Source organism: Python bivittatus, unplaced genomic scaffold (genome assembly GCF_059951505.1).
Source record: "Python bivittatus isolate LINGU-HERP-01145 unplaced genomic scaffold, Pbiv_v1 ctg000700_np1212, whole genome shotgun sequence".
In the NCBI taxonomy this organism is placed as follows: Eukaryota; Metazoa; Chordata; class Lepidosauria; order Squamata; family Pythonidae; genus Python; species Python bivittatus.
In genome coordinates this window covers 25650956-25672562 of record NW_028277098.1, presented here as the reverse complement: position 1 = coordinate 25672562, position 21607 = coordinate 25650956, and the positions used below count along the sequence as shown (strand labels likewise).

At 38.4% G+C, this 21607-nt stretch overlaps 1 protein-coding gene across 1 annotated transcript; it reads left to right on the top strand.

Moving 5' to 3' along the window:
* EPHX4 (epoxide hydrolase 4) lies at nucleotides 1-20647 on the top strand. Its single transcript, XM_007430877.4, has 7 exons — nucleotides 1-920; nucleotides 7871-7956; nucleotides 12682-12839; nucleotides 15566-15694; nucleotides 17628-17731; nucleotides 18876-19024; nucleotides 19859-20647. The coding sequence occupies exons 1-7, from the start codon at nucleotides 723-725 to the stop codon at nucleotides 20088-20090; spliced, it is 1056 nt and encodes a 351-aa protein (XP_007430939.1). The 5' UTR covers nucleotides 1-722; the 3' UTR covers nucleotides 20091-20647.
* Nucleotides 20648-21607: the final 960 nt, after the last annotated feature.

Below are 21607 nucleotides of genomic sequence, written 5' to 3'. Positions count from 1 at the left end.
ACGCACGCGCACGGAGGGCCGACCCAGGACTTCTGCGTTGCCTGAGGCAAAGCGAGGTATCGCGCCTCTCCTTCGGAGGCATGGTCGCGGTACTCAGTGCCAATCGTACTGACTTTTCATGATCATAAAAAGAATTACTGCGATACACCGCAGTATCTGACGGTGTCTCATAGTAAGGCCGGCCCTAAGTGCGCGTGTGAACCAGGCCTTTGCCTATCCTCGATTGCATCCCTGGATCGCATGGTGGGATCGCCGATTGTTTTTTATTCTTGTTATATCGCAGAGTAAGAGGGAGAGGCGATTGGTGCGAGCACGCGTTTTGCATTCGCTTGAAATCGGTGCCCGCTTCGGACCGGGAGCAGCTCGCGCGCGATTGCTCAAGGTGACCACGCCGACGCGGCCCGAGCGTTTCCCCGGAGGCTGCCGAGCTACCACGGTGCAGTGGGCTCGCGGGTGCGGCAGGCGTGCTCCTCGGTTTCTCTCCCGCGCTCCCCTTCCCCTCCCTTCCAGCTTGCATGGTCTGCGCGCCTCCATTCCTTCGGCCGCCGCCGCCGCGATGATGCTGTTGCTTTCCGATTCCTCCGCGCTGTCCTCTCGCTGGCAGACCCCATCTTGAGATCACTGAAGGGGGGAGTGAAGGCTCATCGCTGCCGCCGCCGCTGGAAGACGAGAGCAAGCGCGCGCCCCGACTTCTTCCCTTGCTGTGCATCTCCGACAGGCTCATGGTGAGGATCAAGGCTGTGCTCTTCTGGGCTCTGGTGTACAGCTACTGTGGTCTCTGCGCCTGCATCGAGCTGCTGAAACTTTTGTGGAGCCTGGGCACCAGGCCAGGCAAGACCTTCCAGTGGCTGATCCGAGAGAACCCACCGGGATGCCTCAGTGACCCCTCCTTGGGCACTCACTGCTATGTCAGGATCAAGGTAATAACAACACCACCACCACCACAATAGGCTTTCTGGAGGGAGCCCGACTTTTGCTTCTAAAGGCAAGTGGACAGTTGGTCTTGACCTCCACTTTCTCCAACGCTAGAGCTGCGCAGAGCATGGCGAGAGGCTGCTGCGCTGCGTTTCTTCCCTTCTCCTTCATTCCTTGTTTCCCACCTCTTGCTGCTGTTAAAAAAACCAACACGGAAGGTGGGCTGCAAACCACCAATGAATGGAGGAGAGTCGAGTCCGCTTTGTCATGGACTGATGTGTGCTGCGCGCGTGTTAAGAATCTCTCCCATTACATGCATGGCGAAAATCCTGGGGGAGGGAGAAGAAAGGTTGGGCAGGCAGCAATCCGCGTATGAATCCAGTGGTGGGGACGCACTGAAGTGTCCGGTTCTCTCGCCCGTCCGAGGTCTTATGGACTGGATGACTACTGGATTCACCTGCCCTTGGTTTTGATGAGCTGAAACCGGAGACTTTCCACAGCTCACCAGAATGACCCCCTCAGCATTTGTAGGGAAACTAGACATGCAAATAGTCTGTCGGGTGTGCTGTTTTTCAATGGTTAAAATGTCTTTCTCTCTTTTTTTTTCTTTTAAAAAAAAGGGAATCGACCCCACCAAAGGATTAAACAAGGTATTCAAGGAAGTTGAGATGATTTGCAAATATTTAAATGTGATATATAAATAAATAAATATATTTATGCAGCTCTTCCAGAGGTACTTTGTAACTAGTCTTAGGACTTGATTAAAGAACTAATGCACAATTTGCCTCTCACTAAGTAGACTGAGTTACAGTACAATATTCAGTCCGTTTATAATATGTAAGAAAGAGGGGGCTTTTTTAATGAAAAAACTATGGTGTAGTTAATTCTTCTGCTTACATTTTTCCAGTACACAGGGAGCTGAAGTCATCTAATCTCTGGCTAAATTTGAGGAAGCTCCTTACAATGCTTGACTCAAAGGTCACCTTTACTTTGTCTTGCTTTGTGGTCCTCCCACAGCTTCAGTAGCAACATACCTTCTAAACACATTAAAACTACCCACGCTAGCGTCATCAGCTCAGATATTGGTGGAGTTACGTGGTGATTATTATTTCCCATCTCCACTCAGCCATAATAGAAACATCATTAACCACTGCCATTACCCCACAGACTTCCTATCAATATCATCATTTCATGTTTAAAAAACTCAAGTCACAATAGTTTTTTCCTAGGAGCTGCAGTAGAACATAGAAATGATATGATCTGTCCTATTAGTCATATAAACTATAAGAGACTAACAATAGTAGTTGGCAGATAAAGATAATCTGGTTCCAGAAGTAGGATTCTACCTTCCATGCTACAGTAGTTATATGGCTGAGTTGGCACGACACACCACATTACAAACTGGCCAACTATGTTTTAGTTTAGCGTGTTATGCAATTCCAGTTGTATACTTAGTTAATGCTTCTGTGTCATTTAAACCCAGCAGTTTGAGCTAATTGAGTTAATCATTGATGTATATTGCGTGATTGCAGCTTTAGAATGGAATGAGCTACATAAAGTGTGGCTTTTTCAGGCTGAGCGTTTTTAAGGATTCCTTTCAATCATTATTTAAAATTATATACATGACTGCCTCAGGACAAGAGACAGATCAGAGTTGCAGCCTTTTAGTTTTCAGAAATAGGGGAATCAGTCATTTCTTTCTCCTGTGTAAGGTATAACCTGCTTTCTGTGATTAACTGGGTACCAGTAACCAATTCAGTAAGGCATCTCCATCTTCAGACTGAGTCAGAACAGTAACCTTAAGGACAGTTGGCCACATCTGGCCTTATTTGAGGATTGTTCATCACTTCCCCTATCCCTTGCTTTTTCTACCACTTCTAGAAAACTTTATCATTTGCACTAACTTTTGTAATAACTTCTTTGGCATCTTAGGACTAAAAAAGTTGCTGAAATGACAGGCCATTTGAAGAACCCTAACTGGATCAGGACAGATACTTAGTTCAGGATTCTGTTCCCTGCAGCAATCAGTAGATGCCAAGGACAAGCCTGCAAGCAGGGCTGAGTTATTTTCCATCACGTGTGTCTGGCAAATGTTAAATGGATAGATTTGTGTTCAGTTTTCAGTAAGAGCTTAATTGCAGCAGCAATGACCACCTTGCACACTAATTATTCAACCTAAAAAGCTGCACCAAAAGTGAGCACTGAACCAACGTGCTTAACCACTTCTCTAGTGTTAAATATTTCTTCTGAGCAAATAAATTAGCAATATATAATAAAACAGTATAACATGATTCAAAAAGTAAGGCACTGCAAATACATATAATTGCATTGGACATCCAACCTCCTTGTGAATTCAGTGTAACAGCCTTTAATAAAAATGGATATAAAGTCATACAGGATAGGCTATCAGTCACTAAGGAGAAAATTTCTAAAATGGAAAGGATAGATACTTTAGATTTATATGGCGACTATAAAGTCATAGACAGCTGGTCTGAACTCCTGAATAAAACTTGTTTTCAACATCTCTCTTTTTCAAGCAACAGGAAAAAATTGGGTTTATTACAGCGGTAATTTTACAGCAGCAGGTCATGTCACTTATTCTAAATGCAACAGCACTTATCCCAATCCAGAATTCTACACAAAACAACTTGCATGGTGATCTGTTTAGTGCAGCCCTTGCAGTCAGAAAAATTCTAGATTAAAAGAAATAGTGTTGTTTCAATATGTCTTCGAATGTCTATCTCTTTAGTTAGTTTTTTAAATGCAAGGTAAATTCCTTTCAAAAATATACAAAACCATCTATGGACACAACAGAGAGTAGATGTGAATCATCAGAAGCCAACCACTCAGCTGCATCTACTGCCACATGGTGTGGTCAGTTGGCTGAAATAAGTCTCCTTATGCTTAACTGTTGAGAGGGATTTCATAGAGTTGCAGAAAGTAAGGGATTTAGGAAATCATTGAGTACAATCCCTGCCCAGTGCAGGAATCCACTACTGTAGCATCCCTGACAGACAGCTGTCCAGCCCCTCTTTAAATGTTTCTAGCACAGGAGAGTTTACCACTCCCTGTGGTAAACTTGTTCCATTGCTCTTACTATTAGGAACTTTTTCTGATGTCCAATCAAAATCAATTTACTTGTTATTTAAACCTATTGTTTTTTGTTCTGTGACTATTCCTCAAATATTTGAAGAAAGCTATCAAATCTCTTAGTTTTTTTTTTCTTTTCCAGGCTAAACATATCCTATGCTTCCAGTTGTTCCTCATAACATTTTCTTTCCCTTATCATCTTAGTTGTTCTCCTCCTTAGTCGTGCACATTCCTGTTTGTAAATGCCGTTTGTAAAAGTATGCTCCCAGAACTGGGTACAAGGCCAAATGGAGAGAAATGATTTCTCTTGAAATAATGCACTGAGTAAATATTTTTCTGAAAATAGTGTACTGTGCTACAAATGCTGATTTCGAATACCTTTTGGGTGGAACACTTTAAAGTGAATTCTGTGTATATTTTCTTAGTAAGAGTGTATTTCATAGCTTTAAAAAGTATCCAAAACTGAATTATCTTGACATAAAAAGAAATGATAACACTTGGGTTGTGTTCTTACAACTTGCAAAGCCATGATTTTTTTAACCATGGTTTACTTAATAAACCACAACTGAATTCACACAACACATTTTGCCACAACACACTATATTTTATGTCATGTATGACTAGGTTCATATATCATGCTAAGCTCTCTGTGTGTGTCTGTGTGCTTAAACATATTTGGCTAAGTTCATACAATGCGATAAACCAAAACTGAACCAGTCACATGACAGTTTAATGCCCTGAGCAAAGCAGGTCTATAGTAATACTATATATAAACCTATAGTAAAGAGCCTTAGTTAAGTTTCCCCAGAAAGGTTTATAGGAACTATAGTTGTGTGAAGAATGACTGTGGATGTTTAACAAAATCTCATCACCTTCACAAACCAGCAGTGGGGAAAAGCTAGGACAAGGATACCATGTTTAAAACCTGTTAAAAAGAGAAGCCTTAGTCTTAGCTTTATAGTGATTCAGTAATGGTACCCCAAGATACATTTTGCCATATAAAGGAAGCAGAATTCAGCTGCATAGATGTCTTGCAATTATCCAGTGCAAAAACCTATGACACATCTTTGCACTGCAGCTGGGTGGTAGTCTCTCACAGCTGTCTGATGTCAGCATGAAATGAATAGAAGCTCTTAAGATAGTTGTTAATAGACAAGAATCCACAGTGCCCGGTTGGTGTCCTTATTAGCAGCCTCAGCAGAGAGCTTGTTTGTTTGAGCTGAAAGAGTATGAAAAATAATGTGCAAGCTGAGTGAGGCAGCAGCTCATTGAGCATCTCTATGGTCCATAAAAAGCATCCAGAGAAGGAGCCATATTTGTCCACAGCAGCAGATTGTGGTATCTTAAATACTAATACAGTGACACTTTGATTTCAAGGGACCTTTGATGAAATGGGCCACATTTCTGTCTAAACATCCCCTGAAATAATGGATAGATGCATCTGAAGAAGTCCAGATGACGTATAATTTTACATTAAGCTCTCATCATTCATAGCTATTGATATCCCTTGTGTAATGACACCATTGCACAAATAATGAGAATTGCATCCTTCAGGTCAATATAGTGGAATTGGGTAATTCCCATCATGATGTCACTATGCAAAGGACATAAATAGCTGCAGATGATATAATTTGCAATTTAATGGGCATTCAGGAAAAATGGGCATCTTCTTCCCCCAACTGGTGTGTTCCATTGAGGTTTCACTATGTTTATTATGGCATAATTGCTCATGGTCTACAGCTCACTATCAGATATCTGGAATGTTACTCTGATTGAAACAGTGACATTGGGAGAAATGAATTTCAGGAAATAGGAGTTACTTTTGCTTCTATTAACAGCAGCTATTCACAAAACAGAGACAACCCAGACAACCTTATAGATTTCCTGGAATAGAGGTAACCCAGGTTCGCTGTACTTACCTTGTCATATTCTTCAGGCGATCAGTACTAAGGAATTAAACAGATTTTCTGCAGATATTCAGCCCACATTTCTGTAAGGCTTCCTCAGTGCAATAGTGCAGAAGAGGAGTTTGCCTTGCAGTATTTTTAGGGAAGTAGACTGGATTGGAGGTTTTCTGGGAGGTGTCAATCAGTTGGATTTGGGAGTGGTGTTGCCGCCATTTTGATTGGTCCTCCTCATCTGTTTGCTCTGGGTGCTTTGGATCAGGCGCCTGACAGAATGGCAGACAACCTTGCATTTATGAGGTAACAAATACATGTAGAATGGATTCGGATCTCATGTTAAGCTGTGGTTTATGTAACCGAGATTTTATTTATTTATGCATGGCATTTAGATCCTGTCTTCCCTGTGGAAGCTCAAAGCAAATTATATGAGAACCTCCCCCATTCTTTTCCCCTCAACAACCCTGTGAGATGGATGGGTCCAAAAGTAACTGGCCCAAAGTAAACCCATGAGCACCATGGCTGAGTGGGGACAAACTAGGATTTCCCCAGTCTAAGTCCATAATGGTTTATAAAATACATTAAGAACCTCATTTGCAGTCTCCTGGCACCCCAAGGTTATATTTGACCACAAAATGGCTGATTTTCAGTAACACTATTTTTGCGGGGGAGTTTGCCCCTCTCTAAAATAAGGATGCAAAGGGGAACAGGAGGCATTTGTGAGGCAAAGTACTGCTATTTCTACCCTTAAAATCCTGCAAACCCTCAAAAACGGTCCAAAATCGTGCTGCTGAAATATGGCCATTTTACTGCTGAATTTTATTGATGGAATGCCGTTTTCTTCCCTTTAATCCCTATTCTCTCTCCCACTGTACAATCATGTGTCAGTACTCATTATAGTATTATTTGAACTTTTGGGATATTTTGGGTAGTGGTTTGCTCCTGCATGTTGCTCAGAGTCACTCAGATTGAGGCGGTTTGTAAATGCTGTAAAATAAATAAGAATGCATATGTGTAGGTGTGCAAATGTGTGGATGGAGTATATAAGTCAGAATAACCACATTTCTGGTGAAATAAGTGGCAGCCCACAAAACTGATTCTATAGGAAATGTGTCAGTCTTTTTGGTGGCACAAACCTTTGCTGTTGCCTTTGTGGGAAGCCAGTACGATGACTGTTGCTTTTGCAGCATCCTACTGAATACTTAATCACATATGAGTTTAATTTTGCAAAATCCTCTGTACAGAATGCTAGAGGGCAGTGTTTGCAAAATATTGTTATTGGTACCAATTAGCTCTCTTTTTCACACAGTGCTTTTGCAATCTGCCATTTCTATTTAAACCAGTTCCTTTAATCTGTTTATTTCATTGGTGCAAAGTCATAATAGAGCAGTCAACCCTGGAATGGGCTTTGCTCTTTTACTCTCTGGAGGTACTTTGATGCATTTCTACAAAAGCTTAGTTGTGGGACTAGCACTAGTGCTCATTAAACTAGTAAGTGTGGAGTATCTACCCAGATGCAGGAGGAGCAGATATGCTCACACATACAATAGATCAACTGTGTCACTCCAGGGTTCTCTGTGTTATAAATATCTATGTGTATTTACATCTGTATGACCTATCATTTAGATGAAAGGGGAGAATAAATAAATCATTTAAGAAGGTACCTGTGTAGAGTGACAATAAACCAATACCAGGTAGTGCAGCCTAAACTACACACACACACGCACACACACAAGACTCAGAACCAGGAGAACAAAATACATATATAGTCTTAATGATACAGGAAAGGGTTGGTCCATTTGTGTGCTACTAGATTACTCATGCTGCCAAGCTACTTTTTTTGTTGTTGTTGTTTTTGTCCATGAATATAGACCTATAAATGTCTTTTGTTTGTGTGTGTGTGTGTGTGTGTATAGTTTAGGCTGCACTGTAAAAATGCAACCTGTCTTCTCTTCCATTTCCAGGATTCTGCACTGAGATTCCACTATGTAGCTGCCGGAGAGAGGGGTAAACCTCTTATGCTGCTTCTTCATGGCTTTCCAGAGTTCTGGTAAACTCCCTGCTTGCTTGCTTTACTCTTAACTGATATGATGTGCATTTCTATTTTTATTTACTGGATCAATAACCCTATTTTCAACTGAGGATCCTGCTCTATTGAGTGACTGGAAAACAACACCCACTCATCCCCACTGCTGTTTATCTAACCAAATCAATGGCATGAAATACCTCCAATCACACCATTAATATAAATAGCACTGTTACGTTGTTTTAGCACACCTTCATACCGACAATATTAAAATAATTTATAAAGTTAAAAAGGCATATGGTAATCAGGGAAATCACAACATAAAATACTTCTGCTAAAAACACAGTATTTGTGTACTTATTAGGTTTTGCTCAGAAGTTCCCATTACTGAAATTACAAGATGAAATAAGTACCTCTTAAGAGGATATAACGCTGGAAGAAATTCTTCATTTTTAGAATCAAATTAGTTATGCAACAGCAACCTGTGTACTTAAAATGATTTAGAAGCCAATGTTCCAAGGCTAAATTTAGGGCAAGCTAAATAATCAGTAAGTGTGGAGAAGATGTGAAGATAAAGATTAGATGTTTACTGTTGCTTATAAATACCCTATAATGTACGTACAAAGAGAGCAACAGAAGCAACCCTAAGCCCAGTTCATATGTAATACATAGGAAGCACGGTTGTGCAAATCCTTCAAAAACAGGTGCTTCAGGATATGTGGGAGCCTGCATGAAGCAACTCATTCTGAATCTTTAAAGACATGTGTCCAGGCTCACATGTCCCTTTGAAGCTGCTTCTCACTGTCTCTAGACATATGTACATAGTCAACCACTTGGCTTTACTGTGGGGGGAAAAAAACCTGCAGCTACTGCACAAACAATCAAGAGCAGTTTCCAAAGCAGCCACACAAACCTAGAAAAAGATGCTCCTGTGTGTTCTGAAACAACTCTTTTGGAGGATAGGCACAGCTCTGATAGGAGGTGTCTTATTAGAGCAGTACTTATATAGCAGATGCATTAGGATCATGCACTGAGGCCCTTCTCTGGGAGGGCCCTAGGTTAGAAGTATGTTATTCAATCCCAAGGAAGGCGAATTTTTCCACTGGGGTGCCTCCATTATGGAATATTCTTCCTCAAGAAATTCTCTTGGCACCTATATTTAAATATTGCTGTATTGCCTTATACTTATGTTTGCATTAGGGTATGAATTTTTGATGAGATGAAAGCCAGCATGGAACTATTTTAGATGCATAAGCAATGAAAGGATGAAGCCAGGCTGAGAGAAACCTCTTTGCTCAGTTTCTCTGTATCTTGCTGGGAAGAATATTGCTCAGACCTGGGTGTGTCTGTGGAGGAAGGATGGAAGAGCCTAATTTTTTGGAAATCTTTTCTGATGCTGTTCATAGCTGATCCAGACTGAGACTTAATAAAAGTAGCTTTCTATATGGCATTTGGATTCCCAGCAATGGTCATGCCACTGGGAAAACATATGACTTCAGTATAAATTGTCTGCTGAATATCAAGACTTTGCAATAAAAAATATATTGATGATAATAATATGCTGATGTAGAAGATGCCAATATTGGGCATGAGTTGATTTCCAGAAATACTCTTGGGGTATTCAGAATACAACAATATCGCCTTGAGAAAGCAAAGGCATGTCTAAAGGATATTTCTAGAATATTCTTCTATTCACTATGGTAACCAAGAGAATAACTATTTGAACACATAGATTTTGTGTGTTCCCTCAAGTGTGCTAGAATATGAATCTATAGCCACACAAAGAGCAGAATCAGATTCTAGTCACATTTTCAGAGTGGATCTACTATGGCTGGGAAGGTGCCAGAAATCCCACAGTTCATCAGTCTTGCCACATTTTTCACTTGTGGGCTTGGGATTTCTTTGGCTGTTGCATGATGGCAATGCGAGTACGAAGAACATCTGTGTGTGTCTGAGTGGGTGGTCCGTGTGGCACTGTCATCTTGTTAAACATAAATAGGTTTCAGCCCAGTCAAGAGATTGGGATAGGAGATTCTGAATTTACCAATGGAACAGATAAGAAATAGTAGTTATTTATCCCATTACAAAGAGTTTTGCATAAAATATTACATACATTGTGTGAGTATAGAGAAATATATGCTACCCAGTACTATCCTTAGGTTACATTATTATATACAGAAAAGTAAGCAGGTTGTGAGAGATTCACAAGATGATTTGCAGATTTCTTATATTTTTATCTGTATAAAGCCCAACCTCTTTTATTTGTACTACTCCTATAGCCTGTTCAATTGTGATTGTACTGTCAGACTTTGACAGCAAATTGCTTTTCTTCTAAATATGGCATTACATCACTACTTTGCCTGTTGCAACTTTGTCCAAAAAATGTTTAAAAATGCCCAGTCCAATTCTAAATTATGTATAGTAATTCATTGACAATGGATTTTGATAAGCAATTAGTATGTTCTTTGATGTATAAAGATAGACTTTCAAATCAGTTTTGTCCCATAGTACAAGTGTTGGAGAAGATTCCTGTGAAGATCATCTTGAGAATCCCAGATCTTCTGTACTTCCAATAAAATGCTAAATGTACATTTTATGTTTTATATATGAATAATCTCCATGCAGTTACCATATCTATAACAATCAGGTGTTACTCTTTCTCTCTCTCTTTTGCATTTGTATTCCTTAGTCCTGGATTTCAGTAAACTGCTATTTTACTGAAGGCATGGTTTGCACAGAAAAGAGCCCAGAGATAGGAAAGACTATTGCCTTGAATTTGGTTGTCAGTTCTGGTAAAATTAGACAGCTGCACACAGCTAAATGGACCAATGAACTTGGTATCAGTCAGATATAGAGTTAAACAGTGTTTTCTGAGTATTGCATACCTCTCATTAGGCCATGCTGGCTGGGGATTATGGAAGCTGTAGCCAAAAATACCTAGAGGCACCTAATTGTCTAAGCCTGTTTTCAAGTATTATTAAATTCAATAGCATTTATCGCACATACTGTATTTATCACCTGTGAGATTTCTTTTAATCTTTCCATGTTGTACGTGCCTTCGAGTCAGTGTAGACTCCTGGCAACTGCCTGGACTCCCTGCTGTTTTCTTGGCAAGATTTCAGAAGTGGTTTGCCACTGCATCCTTCCTAGCGCTGAGAGTGACTGGTCCAAGATCACCTAACTGGCTTTGTGCCTAGGCAGGACTAGAACTCACTGTCTCCCGGGTACCCACTACACCAAACTAGCTCTTTCTTTCCATGTTACTCAATCATAATAAATTTTGGCCTGTTTCCTGGACTGACTTCACACAATGTATTAAATAATTAATAATTATTGCAAATAAATAATTATGTAATGCATTGACCTTTTGTTTATACAATTCATTTCTCATTAGATTTTCTATTATGTAATGCAGCATTTTCCCCAAGTATTCATAGTTCCCCTTCAACAGCTTTGATCTTCATAGAACTGGAAGGGCACAGTATACTGAGGCATTTACATTCAGTCCAGAAATCAAATCCGTTTCCAACTGAACCCACACAGTAAAAAGGCATCCTTTTCTGGGTGACTGATTTCACTCTGACTGCTAGGAGGTTTTTCCATAACATTCAGTCAGAAATTGCCTTCATTGTTAAGGGACAGCTGAAATAGGTTGAATAAATATTAATAAAAACTCAGAAGGTTTGTGCTCAAATTAATTTGTTTCACATTTTATATGTTCCATTGATTGCAATGTGTGAACATATTACTCTGTCTTTTGTTTTTGTTCTGAAAAATAATTCTTTTCCCAACAGAATACTCTTGAGGCATAATTTTTCTGGCCCAGATATTTCCTTTTTGTGCATTGTTGTTGGTTTTTGAAAGGAAGAAAGATAAAGAAGACAGCTGTCTTTGCATCTTATTGCTGTCACTATTTCAAGATGCCCAGGGCTACTGAAAGCCATTAATACTTCAGCACTTAGCCATCTTCCTACAGTCCAGAAAGGATCTCCTTCAAAAGGAATAACAATTCTAGCTGAATAGATCTCCCTTAATTATGTCTGACTCTATGGGATTAAACAAAAGTGATTGAAAGATGAACCATTGTACCTGAGCCTTCAATGGCAATGTTAAAAGTGCCAGAATGAAGTACTGTAATGTCCGTTGGATGATAAAATACTGTATCGTTGCAATATTTATTTTGTATCCAGGGAATATATTAGAAGCACATCTGCAGCTAGTGCTAAATCAAGCAGTCCTGCCAAAATATCCAAGCCCTGTGAAACCTCCTTTGATCAACTTAAAAGTTCTCTTTTTTGTCACCAAATTGGTTTCAAGATGTTTCTCTCTGCTGTTCCAATTAGGAATATGTATGGATTGCAAACTAGAGAGAGGTGTTTTGGTAATAGAATTAATGGATTAATGCTGTGCATAATCAGGTCATGGTGATTTATTCAACAAGACATAGTTTTAAAAGTTTGTTCTAGTTTATGTATGAAATGAACCATTATTTCACCACATTCAGCTAAACATGAGTGACAATCATCAGGAAAAAGCATCAAGTAATTCAGGTATTTACAGTTTGATTTTGTCTTTGTTCTTACAGGTGTTTTATATCTTTTACATTTTATTTACTGGTGCAAATGTTTCTATTGTCTTCAGTTTTATGGTTTCATTTTGTGCTTCCTATATGAGTTGCTTTTGCAAAGATAGTCAGAACAGCTTATAAATATTAAAATTATGAAGCAAAACTTTCTTCTTCTTTACTAGGTATTCTTGGCGACATCAAATGCGAGAATTTAAGAGTGAATATCGAGTTGTGGCCTTGGATTTGAGAGGTTATGGAGAAACAGATGCTCCTGTCCACCGAGATAATTACAAGCTAGATTGTCTGATTACAGATATAAAGGATATCTTGGAGTCTCTTGGTGTGTGAATAGCAGCCATGCTGCCCAATTTATAATAATCCTGGAAAAGGGAGTAGCTAGATGATAATATATTTCCTTTAACAAAGTCCTTTTTGAGGTGATTGTTGATGTGCATGTATATAGCATATATTGTTTTCTCACTGTAAATTTAGTTCACACAATTTTTTGTTTCTTTTTTTCTGTTTTTAAAATCTGTGGTTTTTTAAGCTATTTAACTGGTTTTGTACATCCAGCGCTCGCATGCCAATGCTTGAATGGGTGCGGAATGATCCTTCCAAACAACAGAGCTCTAGAATTTCATTGAGTGGAACCACTCATGCTATGAACTGGATAATCCTGATGTAGACTGAAGGGGTGGACAATTGTATTTCCCTTGCAATTTGCTATGTTCTTGAAAATGAGCTCTAGCACTTTGGGCTGAGGGGAAAAGAGGAATAGGCAAATATAACCTCATTACCTCTTCCCATAGTGGGGAAGTTCTGCTAGATCCTGGTTTTTTCCCTCAAAGGAGGAAGCCTCCCCCCCGCCAAAAAGGTCAGATTTTATGCAAGTTAATCTCTCTTTAGCCAAAAATAAAACAAAAAGTTGAAATGCATTTGCTAAATGGAATGCAGATTAGAGAAAATACCTGTAACACAATAATTACATTTATTTAGGGTCAAAATCTAATTTAGTGCAATCTCACACTTTAGAATAGCATTCTCATTGGGCACATTCATATACTTAGTAAATCATAAGGTTAGTGTGATATGGCTGTTCTGATATGCTTGCAACACAGCTATCAAATCACCCATGACAATTCCTCCCACCCAATAAAATGTGAAGTGGAACATTACTCCAAGCTCTACAATTATGGTAACGTTCAGTCTGTACACAGATACATACCCATCATGTCATTTTCTTTCAGGATAAGCAACATTATAAAAAGTGCAGAAAAAGAGTGAGAAGTAGTTGTTATGAGGGCAAGAGATAAGAGAAAACATAAGGAAACCAACTAAGGCTAAACTTAACTAAAGGTTCATCCTCACATGCTACTAACCATGGCATGGAGATGGCTTGCTCTTTTTAAAAGTAATATTTGCACAGTCACCTTTGATTTATTCCTAGCCTACCACAGAGGCAACTTAAATTGATATTTAGCTGTTCTGCATTTAAAGTAATTTTTTTCTTCTTCTTTTGATATATATCTTGCCATATACATGATCTAAAATGCTTCACTGATAGTGTTGCTGATGACATGGCCAAGGGCTGTGATTTGCCCAGCTCCTATTGATCATCTGAGGCTTAGGGACTTCTGCCACCCATCATTTGCTTTGGTCAATTGACATTTTCACATAATATATTTTAGTAAGATAGGTAAGGTATAGACTAGGTTATCAGCCTTAACTGTGCCTGTGCGCATGCAAACTTTCCTCTTAATTTTAAGAGATGTAGTAGTCAGTTTAGACACGTTTTAGCCAAGATGCCACAAGTCCAACCAAAGTCCAGTTTTACCAGTATTCTCATGCTATTTTATGCAAGTGAGGATCCCTAATTTAAAGACTATCTTTGAAGCCAATATACTGTTGCCCGCAATCTGCCAGCTGAGAAGCATATGCAGTGTACTGCACACTCAGAACATTTTATTGAGATAATAATAGTCTACGGCACGTGTTTCATGCCTGAATAAATCCTAATATCTTTAACTGTTCAGCAGACCTGAAAGTGTGGTAGGTAATGATTTTGCAGATTTTTTAAGAATGTCATTAATAAAATACTGAAATATATTTCTTTTAAAAAGTTACAATTAAATCTCACCACAAACATGCCAGATCTATACTCCCATAAAATAAATGGCTCTGGCATACTTAGATACATTTAATCAAATAAAGACATTTTCTTTTTTTAATAATATGAAAATAGCTGTATCCAGGCTATCAGTTTTTGCTACTTGAAGGTTCATATTTCTCTTGGTCTAACTAAATCGCTGAGCGGTGCTTAAGGAGTGGTGGCACTGAGCTAAGCAAAGCAGAGATAAGAGAGAAACAATATAGTTGGAGGCAGACTAGAAAGGAATGGTGGCATAAACAGTCTTAATGTACTGCCACTGCAGCCTGAAACAGTTATCATGCATTATTTCTTGAATTAACAACATTCAAGGTCCTATAAAAACTTAGGCAAAATATAATTGCCCAAATAATATAAAATGCTGCAACATGTTGTAAATTTGCATACTTTAGTGATCAGATTTGTATTATTGTTTAAGCAATATGCAAAGACTCATCTGAAACAAACTTAGACTTTTTTCTTACTGAATTAGATCATGATTAAATCAGAGGTTACATCTGATATGATGTGAATAAATTTTTGTAACTAATTAATACTACTTCATTCTTTTCTACTTTTTTTTTTTTTTTTTGCAAACCATTTTTAAAACCTGCTGGTAAAGCGGGATTATAAATATTCTCTGGCTTCAGAGGAAGGAAGTGGAAATTTCAGGCACGTTAAAAAACTGACTTGAAATTTCCCACCTTGTTCTTGTTATGTTGTTAGCTATAATTTTTGAAAAGGTTTATTTATAGATCACCTAAGCCTGGTGGTATAAATCATTTGCCGGTGGGGGGGGGGAATGTGAGATATTCTTTGCAAGTATACTGCAAAATCCACTGTCATTTCCTTTGATGTGATAATTTATTTGGGTGTAACTGTTGATAAACATCTGTCAAAAATCTATTTTTAAATAACAGGATACAGCAAGTGTGTGCTGATTGGTCACGACTGGGGTGGAATGATTGCTTGGCTAGTTGCTATTTGTTACCCAGAAATGGTGACAAAGCTTATTGTTGTTAATTTTCCGCATCCCTCTGTTTTTACAGGTGAGTTTAGAGGATAAGTTGCAGCATTTCTTATATAGGTGATCCATTGTCATGTGTAGCATAAGATGTGCAGTGCAAATATTTTTTAAAAATAGGAATTTGTATTTGGCCATCATCATGTATATATGTCCTACACTTACTTCAAGTAGCTTAAATTGGGGGGCTGAGAGGATGACTGGTCCAAAGTCACTAGTCCAAAGCTGTGTGGGGGTTTGAAGCTGTATCTGCCTGGCCCTAATACAACAACCATAAGCAGGAAAATATTTGGTTTAGCAAACTAGAGCAAAATAAACAGGAACGAAATATACAGTACTAACAGCAACCTGGCAAAATTTCTCTGGCTCAGCACAAACCTGTACCGTACATATTGCTTTCTCCCATAATTGCTTGAATGTTCTGAAAAACTGACAAAGACCCTATCTACTTAGAAAAGATACAAAAATGTACAGTACTTTAATTTCTCCAGGTTATGTTTGCTTCTGCTTCCTGATTAGTAGCTATGTATGTCTGCATTTGTGTGTGTATATATAAATGTTCAACTATGTGTGTGGGGGGGTCCCACACACACACATAGTTAAACATTTATATATACACACACAAATGCAGACATACTGAAGGGGAATTCTGGGAACTGCCATCCAAACACATCCAGAAGGCACGAGATCAGGGAAAGTTATTTTAGGGCCTCTGAATCCTATCAGCAACTTTGGGATCTCACTGATCTCACAGGGTGGTTGTTGTAGGGAAAATTGGAGGCAGGAGTATTAGGTATGTTTGCTGCCTTGAGTTGGGTACATACATGCATATACATGCATACATACATACATATATATTATAACAGTACACTAGAAGGAAGGAGAAAGAAGTCAAAACAATGAAGCCAAGTCGATGATTAGGATGATGATGATTAGATTTTATCCCATATGGGATAAAAATCTAATCATCATCCTCCTAATCATTGACTTGGCTTCATTGTTTTGACTTTCTTCTCCTTCCTTCTCCCAGTTTGCTGTTATAATCCACCTTTCCCAGCCTTGATGCCTTTCAGTAGTCTTCAGCTCCAGAATTCTCAGTAATGGTGATGCCTTCTGGAAAATTCTGGAGTGGAAACTCATGTATCTGAAAGGGTCTCCCTGTTGGGGAAGGCTGGCGTAAATTTTGTACCTATTAGCTATTTTTTTTCCATTCATAGGAATATCTATAGATCACAGCTATAGAACTTAGTTTCTGAGACATTTGCCCTCTCTCTCAAATGGCAAATCTTTTCCAGATGAAATTGCAATCTCTTACTATTCTTTCCAACTCAGCATAATGTTGAAAACGTATTATGAAAAGACACTTGGGACTTTGACCATCTATCTATCAGCAGGATAACTCTGAAAACTGACCACAACAGGACCAAGTTCGGTAAAATGGGCAAATTTAGCAAAAGAAATATTGAGTGCAAAAATGGTCCAGATCCAGCTTGGGGATAGAGGAAAAAATGTTCCAGAAAAAAATCCCCCAATGCTTCCCTGTGGGAGAGGTATTTAGATAGCAGTTGAGAATGGTTAAACAGGACATAATCCAGATTAAGATTTTATGCTTCTCTCCCAACCCTTTTTGATTCTTCCTATTTCCTCATCACCTTTATCTTCACTATTAGTTCCTTAAAAAGGTCCTGTACAGGATCTCATTGTGCTAAATTAAAGCACTCACATATCAACTCTTCTTGCTTCTCTAAGAAGAAGGGTATTTGATGTATGAGTCAGGGGTGCAATCTTGAATATAGTAAGAATAAGCTGCACTGAATATAACTGGATTTGTATCTTGGTAAATATGCACGTAATTGAGCTGTTCACATTAAGAACTTCTCATTATAAAAGATTATTAGAATTGAACATAATACAAAGACGACAGTTTCTCATTTTTAACTCATGGTTTTCTTTTTAAGAATACATTCTACGGAATCCATCACAAATGATTAAATCTGCCAACTACTATTTCTTCCAAATGCCATGGTTTCCTGAACTTACATTTACAATAAACGATTTTAAGGTGAGTATGCTTAGAGAATGGGTTACATGCACTATTGAAGGAAAAGCATACAGATGTGAAAAGTATGCATTTAATATTTAACATTCATTAAAATATTTGACTTAAAATGCACACATTGAATGTTCTTTTTGTGGCATGTGGTTATGAATTATATGCAAAAAGACGCGTTTGCTGTTCTTTTATTTGAGAGTAAGTTTGATTAAATTCAGTAGCCTGTACTCAGTCTGTCCTCTGGATTACTACATGAGTCTCCCCTTGAAGGGGGGGTGGAGGGGCTGTGGGCAGGCACTCCAGAGCATGGGCGGGCAAAAAGCAATGGGAGCGACTTTCGACTGCTTGCCAGCTTCCCCATTGACTTTATTTGTGAGAAGCCAGCAAGGAATGTTGGAAATTGCAATTATGTGACCACGGCGACATAACTGCGAGCCAGGCACCAAGTGCCCGGATCGCAATCAGGTGACCATGGGGATGCTATAACGGCCGGAACTCCAAGGTCTAGTTGTAGGTCCCCTTGTTCAGTGCTGCCATAACTTTGAACAGTCGCTGAACGAGTGGTCATAACCCAAGGACTACCTCTACTTACATGAACTTTAATGTGAATAACTACCTATGAAGTTTCTGATTCTAGTATTGAGTTAGAAAATCCTGAAAATTTCCTCTGGAGCTGCAGGGCAGGTTGTTTCCCACTGGCAAGAACTCTTGCTTTGTCCTGGTTCCTCCTCACCCATCCTTCCTGGAGGATTCAAGGGATTGTTTTGCCCTTTCTCCACACAATGGGTTTTTTCTTCCCAACAAAACAAATGCAATGACATTAGGGTGGAGAGGGCAAACAATATTTGCATTCTCTCTTTGACTAATTGGAGAGAGCACTACTGGACAACCATAGATTCCATGGCAGCCAATGCTGAAGATTCCTGTAGGCAGCACAAATGCAATTTTGAGGGTTTGGGTTGAAACCAACTGCTGTGCGGAAATGTCCTTATTTTTTTCAAAACCAACATATTTCTGCAAACCTTGAAAGTCTCTTGAAACTGCTGATATCTTTCCTTTGTGTGGTTACACTTTGATTGCATTAGCACTCAGCCATTAATAATTTGGGGCAGCTTTTAATATCTTTTATTTATTTGCTTATATATTGATACAGGTGTTGAAAAACTTCTTTACCAGCCATTCTAGTAGAATTGGAAAGAAAAGCTGTGGGTTAACAGCAGAAGACATTGAAGCTTATCTTTATGTATTTTCCCAACCAGGAGCACTAACTGGTCCAATTAATCACTATCGAAATCTTTTTAGGTCAGTTCCTCTTATTGCATCAAACTAATAATTCCATTTTATTTTTCACAGGTACACTGTTGCCTTCAGGGCTATCTGGATTTTGATGATATAGATTAATAGTGAATAAAGACCATAATCATGTGCTATGGCCCTTTAGTGCAACATGCTGTGTCATGTGTGGCCAAGTCGATGGATGTGGATAATTCACAAGTCTGAACTAACCATGATAGTCCCCTCCACTGTCAGTTCTGAGCAATCAGTGTATTTGTATACTTACACATCCTGATATTAATATTGCCATGACATACAGGTAGTCCTCGTTTAGCAACCACAGTTGGGACTGGCAACTTGGACATTAAGCAAAGCAGTCACTAAGTGAAACCACAACTGTGCTTATGATCTTACTTCAGCTTTCCTTTGCTTTATAGACCTGTGAAGGTCATAAATGCAAGGATTGGTTGTAAATTAACTTTTTCATCACTGAAATAACTGCAAATGGTTGCTGTACAAGGATTCCATAGAAGCTTAATGGAATCTTCTTAATGTTACTGATTTCATATACAACTCAGGGCCAAAACACTTGCTGCTAAAAGTAAAAATAATTTTCAGATCACCACTAAATAATTCTAAAATGCAAAGTCCCTGAACCAGATCTATCATATGCATTAGTTAGTTTCCCTGGGGAGAGATTTGTTCAATTTACAGTACAGTGAGAATGCAAGTGCACATGTGCATCTATTTTAGCTACAGATGCAAACTTTCTTCCATGTTTTCAACTGGAGTAACAAATGTGAGTTATAATCAAACTGAACCTTTTCCTCATAATTTTTTGTTTTAATTTTCTTTTTCAAGTTGTCTGCCTCTACAGCATCATGAAGTCACCATGCCTACTCTGTTGGTATGGGGAGAAAAAGATCCTTTTATGGAGGTTGAGATGGCAGAAATTACAAGGATTTATGTAAAAAATCAATTTCGACTTACTGTCCTGTCTGAAGCCAGCCATTGGCTCCAACAAGATCAGCCTGACATCGTGAACAAGTTGATATGGACTTTTCTAAAAGAAGAGTCAAGAAAAAGAGAGTGACACTTTTGACAGCACAACTGAAATGTTAAAAGATCAAAGTTAAATGTGATCAGGGCCACATTAACAGCAAAATGTTAGATTGAACTATGCTAGAGAAAATGTTTTCAATGTACTGTATATACTGATGCCAATGTTCTTACCAGGGTGGTGTAAGACTATGTAACATTAATGTTGGTTTTACCTGTATTGTGTATTTTGCACATGAAACACTTGCCTTAAAATGTTTGTGTTTGTACAGTAAGGAACTCATAGAAAGTTGCTTAGTTTTGGTTACTTACTTGCTTTAAGATGTGTGGTGCCTTTTATGAATTTATAATTATCTCAAGTGCAGGGGTACCAGTTGTAAAAGGAATAATTATGGGTAAGATGATCAGTTTTCATTCTACTGGTTGGAATTTTTTAAACTATATTTTTATCATTAAAAATGTCAACAGATCTTTTGACCTATGTATAATTTTAGAAGTCTAAAAAATGTTTGGGCACACTGGAAATCAATCAGATATAATCATAATAAACTGATTGCTTCTTGTGCAGTGGTATAAATTTAAAAAATCTAAGGTGTGTGCACACAGTATTTCAAAAACTAAAATAGAAAATGAAGAACTGCAATCATGACTTATGTATCCTAGTCTTGTTCTAATAAACTGCAACTGGCATTGTGCCCTGTATCTTTCTTTTTATCGTGAAATTTCTATATATATGAGAAGAGGTACACCATTACCAATCCATTAAAAATTAAGAGTTTATTTGTATGGTCACTATCACAATTACTAGCTTATCTAATTTATTGCTACCATTTTTGTCTTTTATTTTTAAAAATAAATGGAAAGATTTCTTGAGGCAACTAGTTAAGACTATAAGTCTTAAATGGAATTTTCAAAAAAATAAGTCTTAACTGTATTGTTATCTACACATCTTTATGACCAGTCTGCAAACATGACACATAATGAAAGACAAAGACATTTACATTCTAATGGTATATATCTAGAACAAATTTTGAAGTACTGTTTTTCTCAGACTGTTCAAAACTTGTTTGGAACTTAATGCAAGGAGTAGCTAGGCAATCATATAGCTCAGTTCTAAGATAACTGAGGACATATTCATGGACATTGGAAGTTCAAGACTTCTTAGCTAAGTGAAAAATGAATCTTTCTGGTGATGTTGCTGGGACATCTCAAGTTGAAACTTTACAGTTGGAACTAACAATAGCTGACAGCTTTTCCTATCCTTGCTACCTCCACCTCTTAGAGACAGGATCAGTCACCAAACCTTGTAAATGCAGGATTAAAAACATTCAAATTAGTTTCTGTGTGTCTATTGGTTGCATTTCATGGGCCTTGCCGTGGTTTTCCTTTGAATAGTTGATCCTCGCTGCCTTTCAAGCTAGGCGATGGACAAAAATCCGTTTGAACCTGACAATGGGACTACTACATAATGTAACTTTATCATAATGTAGCGATGAATTCTCATACTCAGTAACTTTTATTCCATAGTCACATTCATCCGGTATTGCCAAT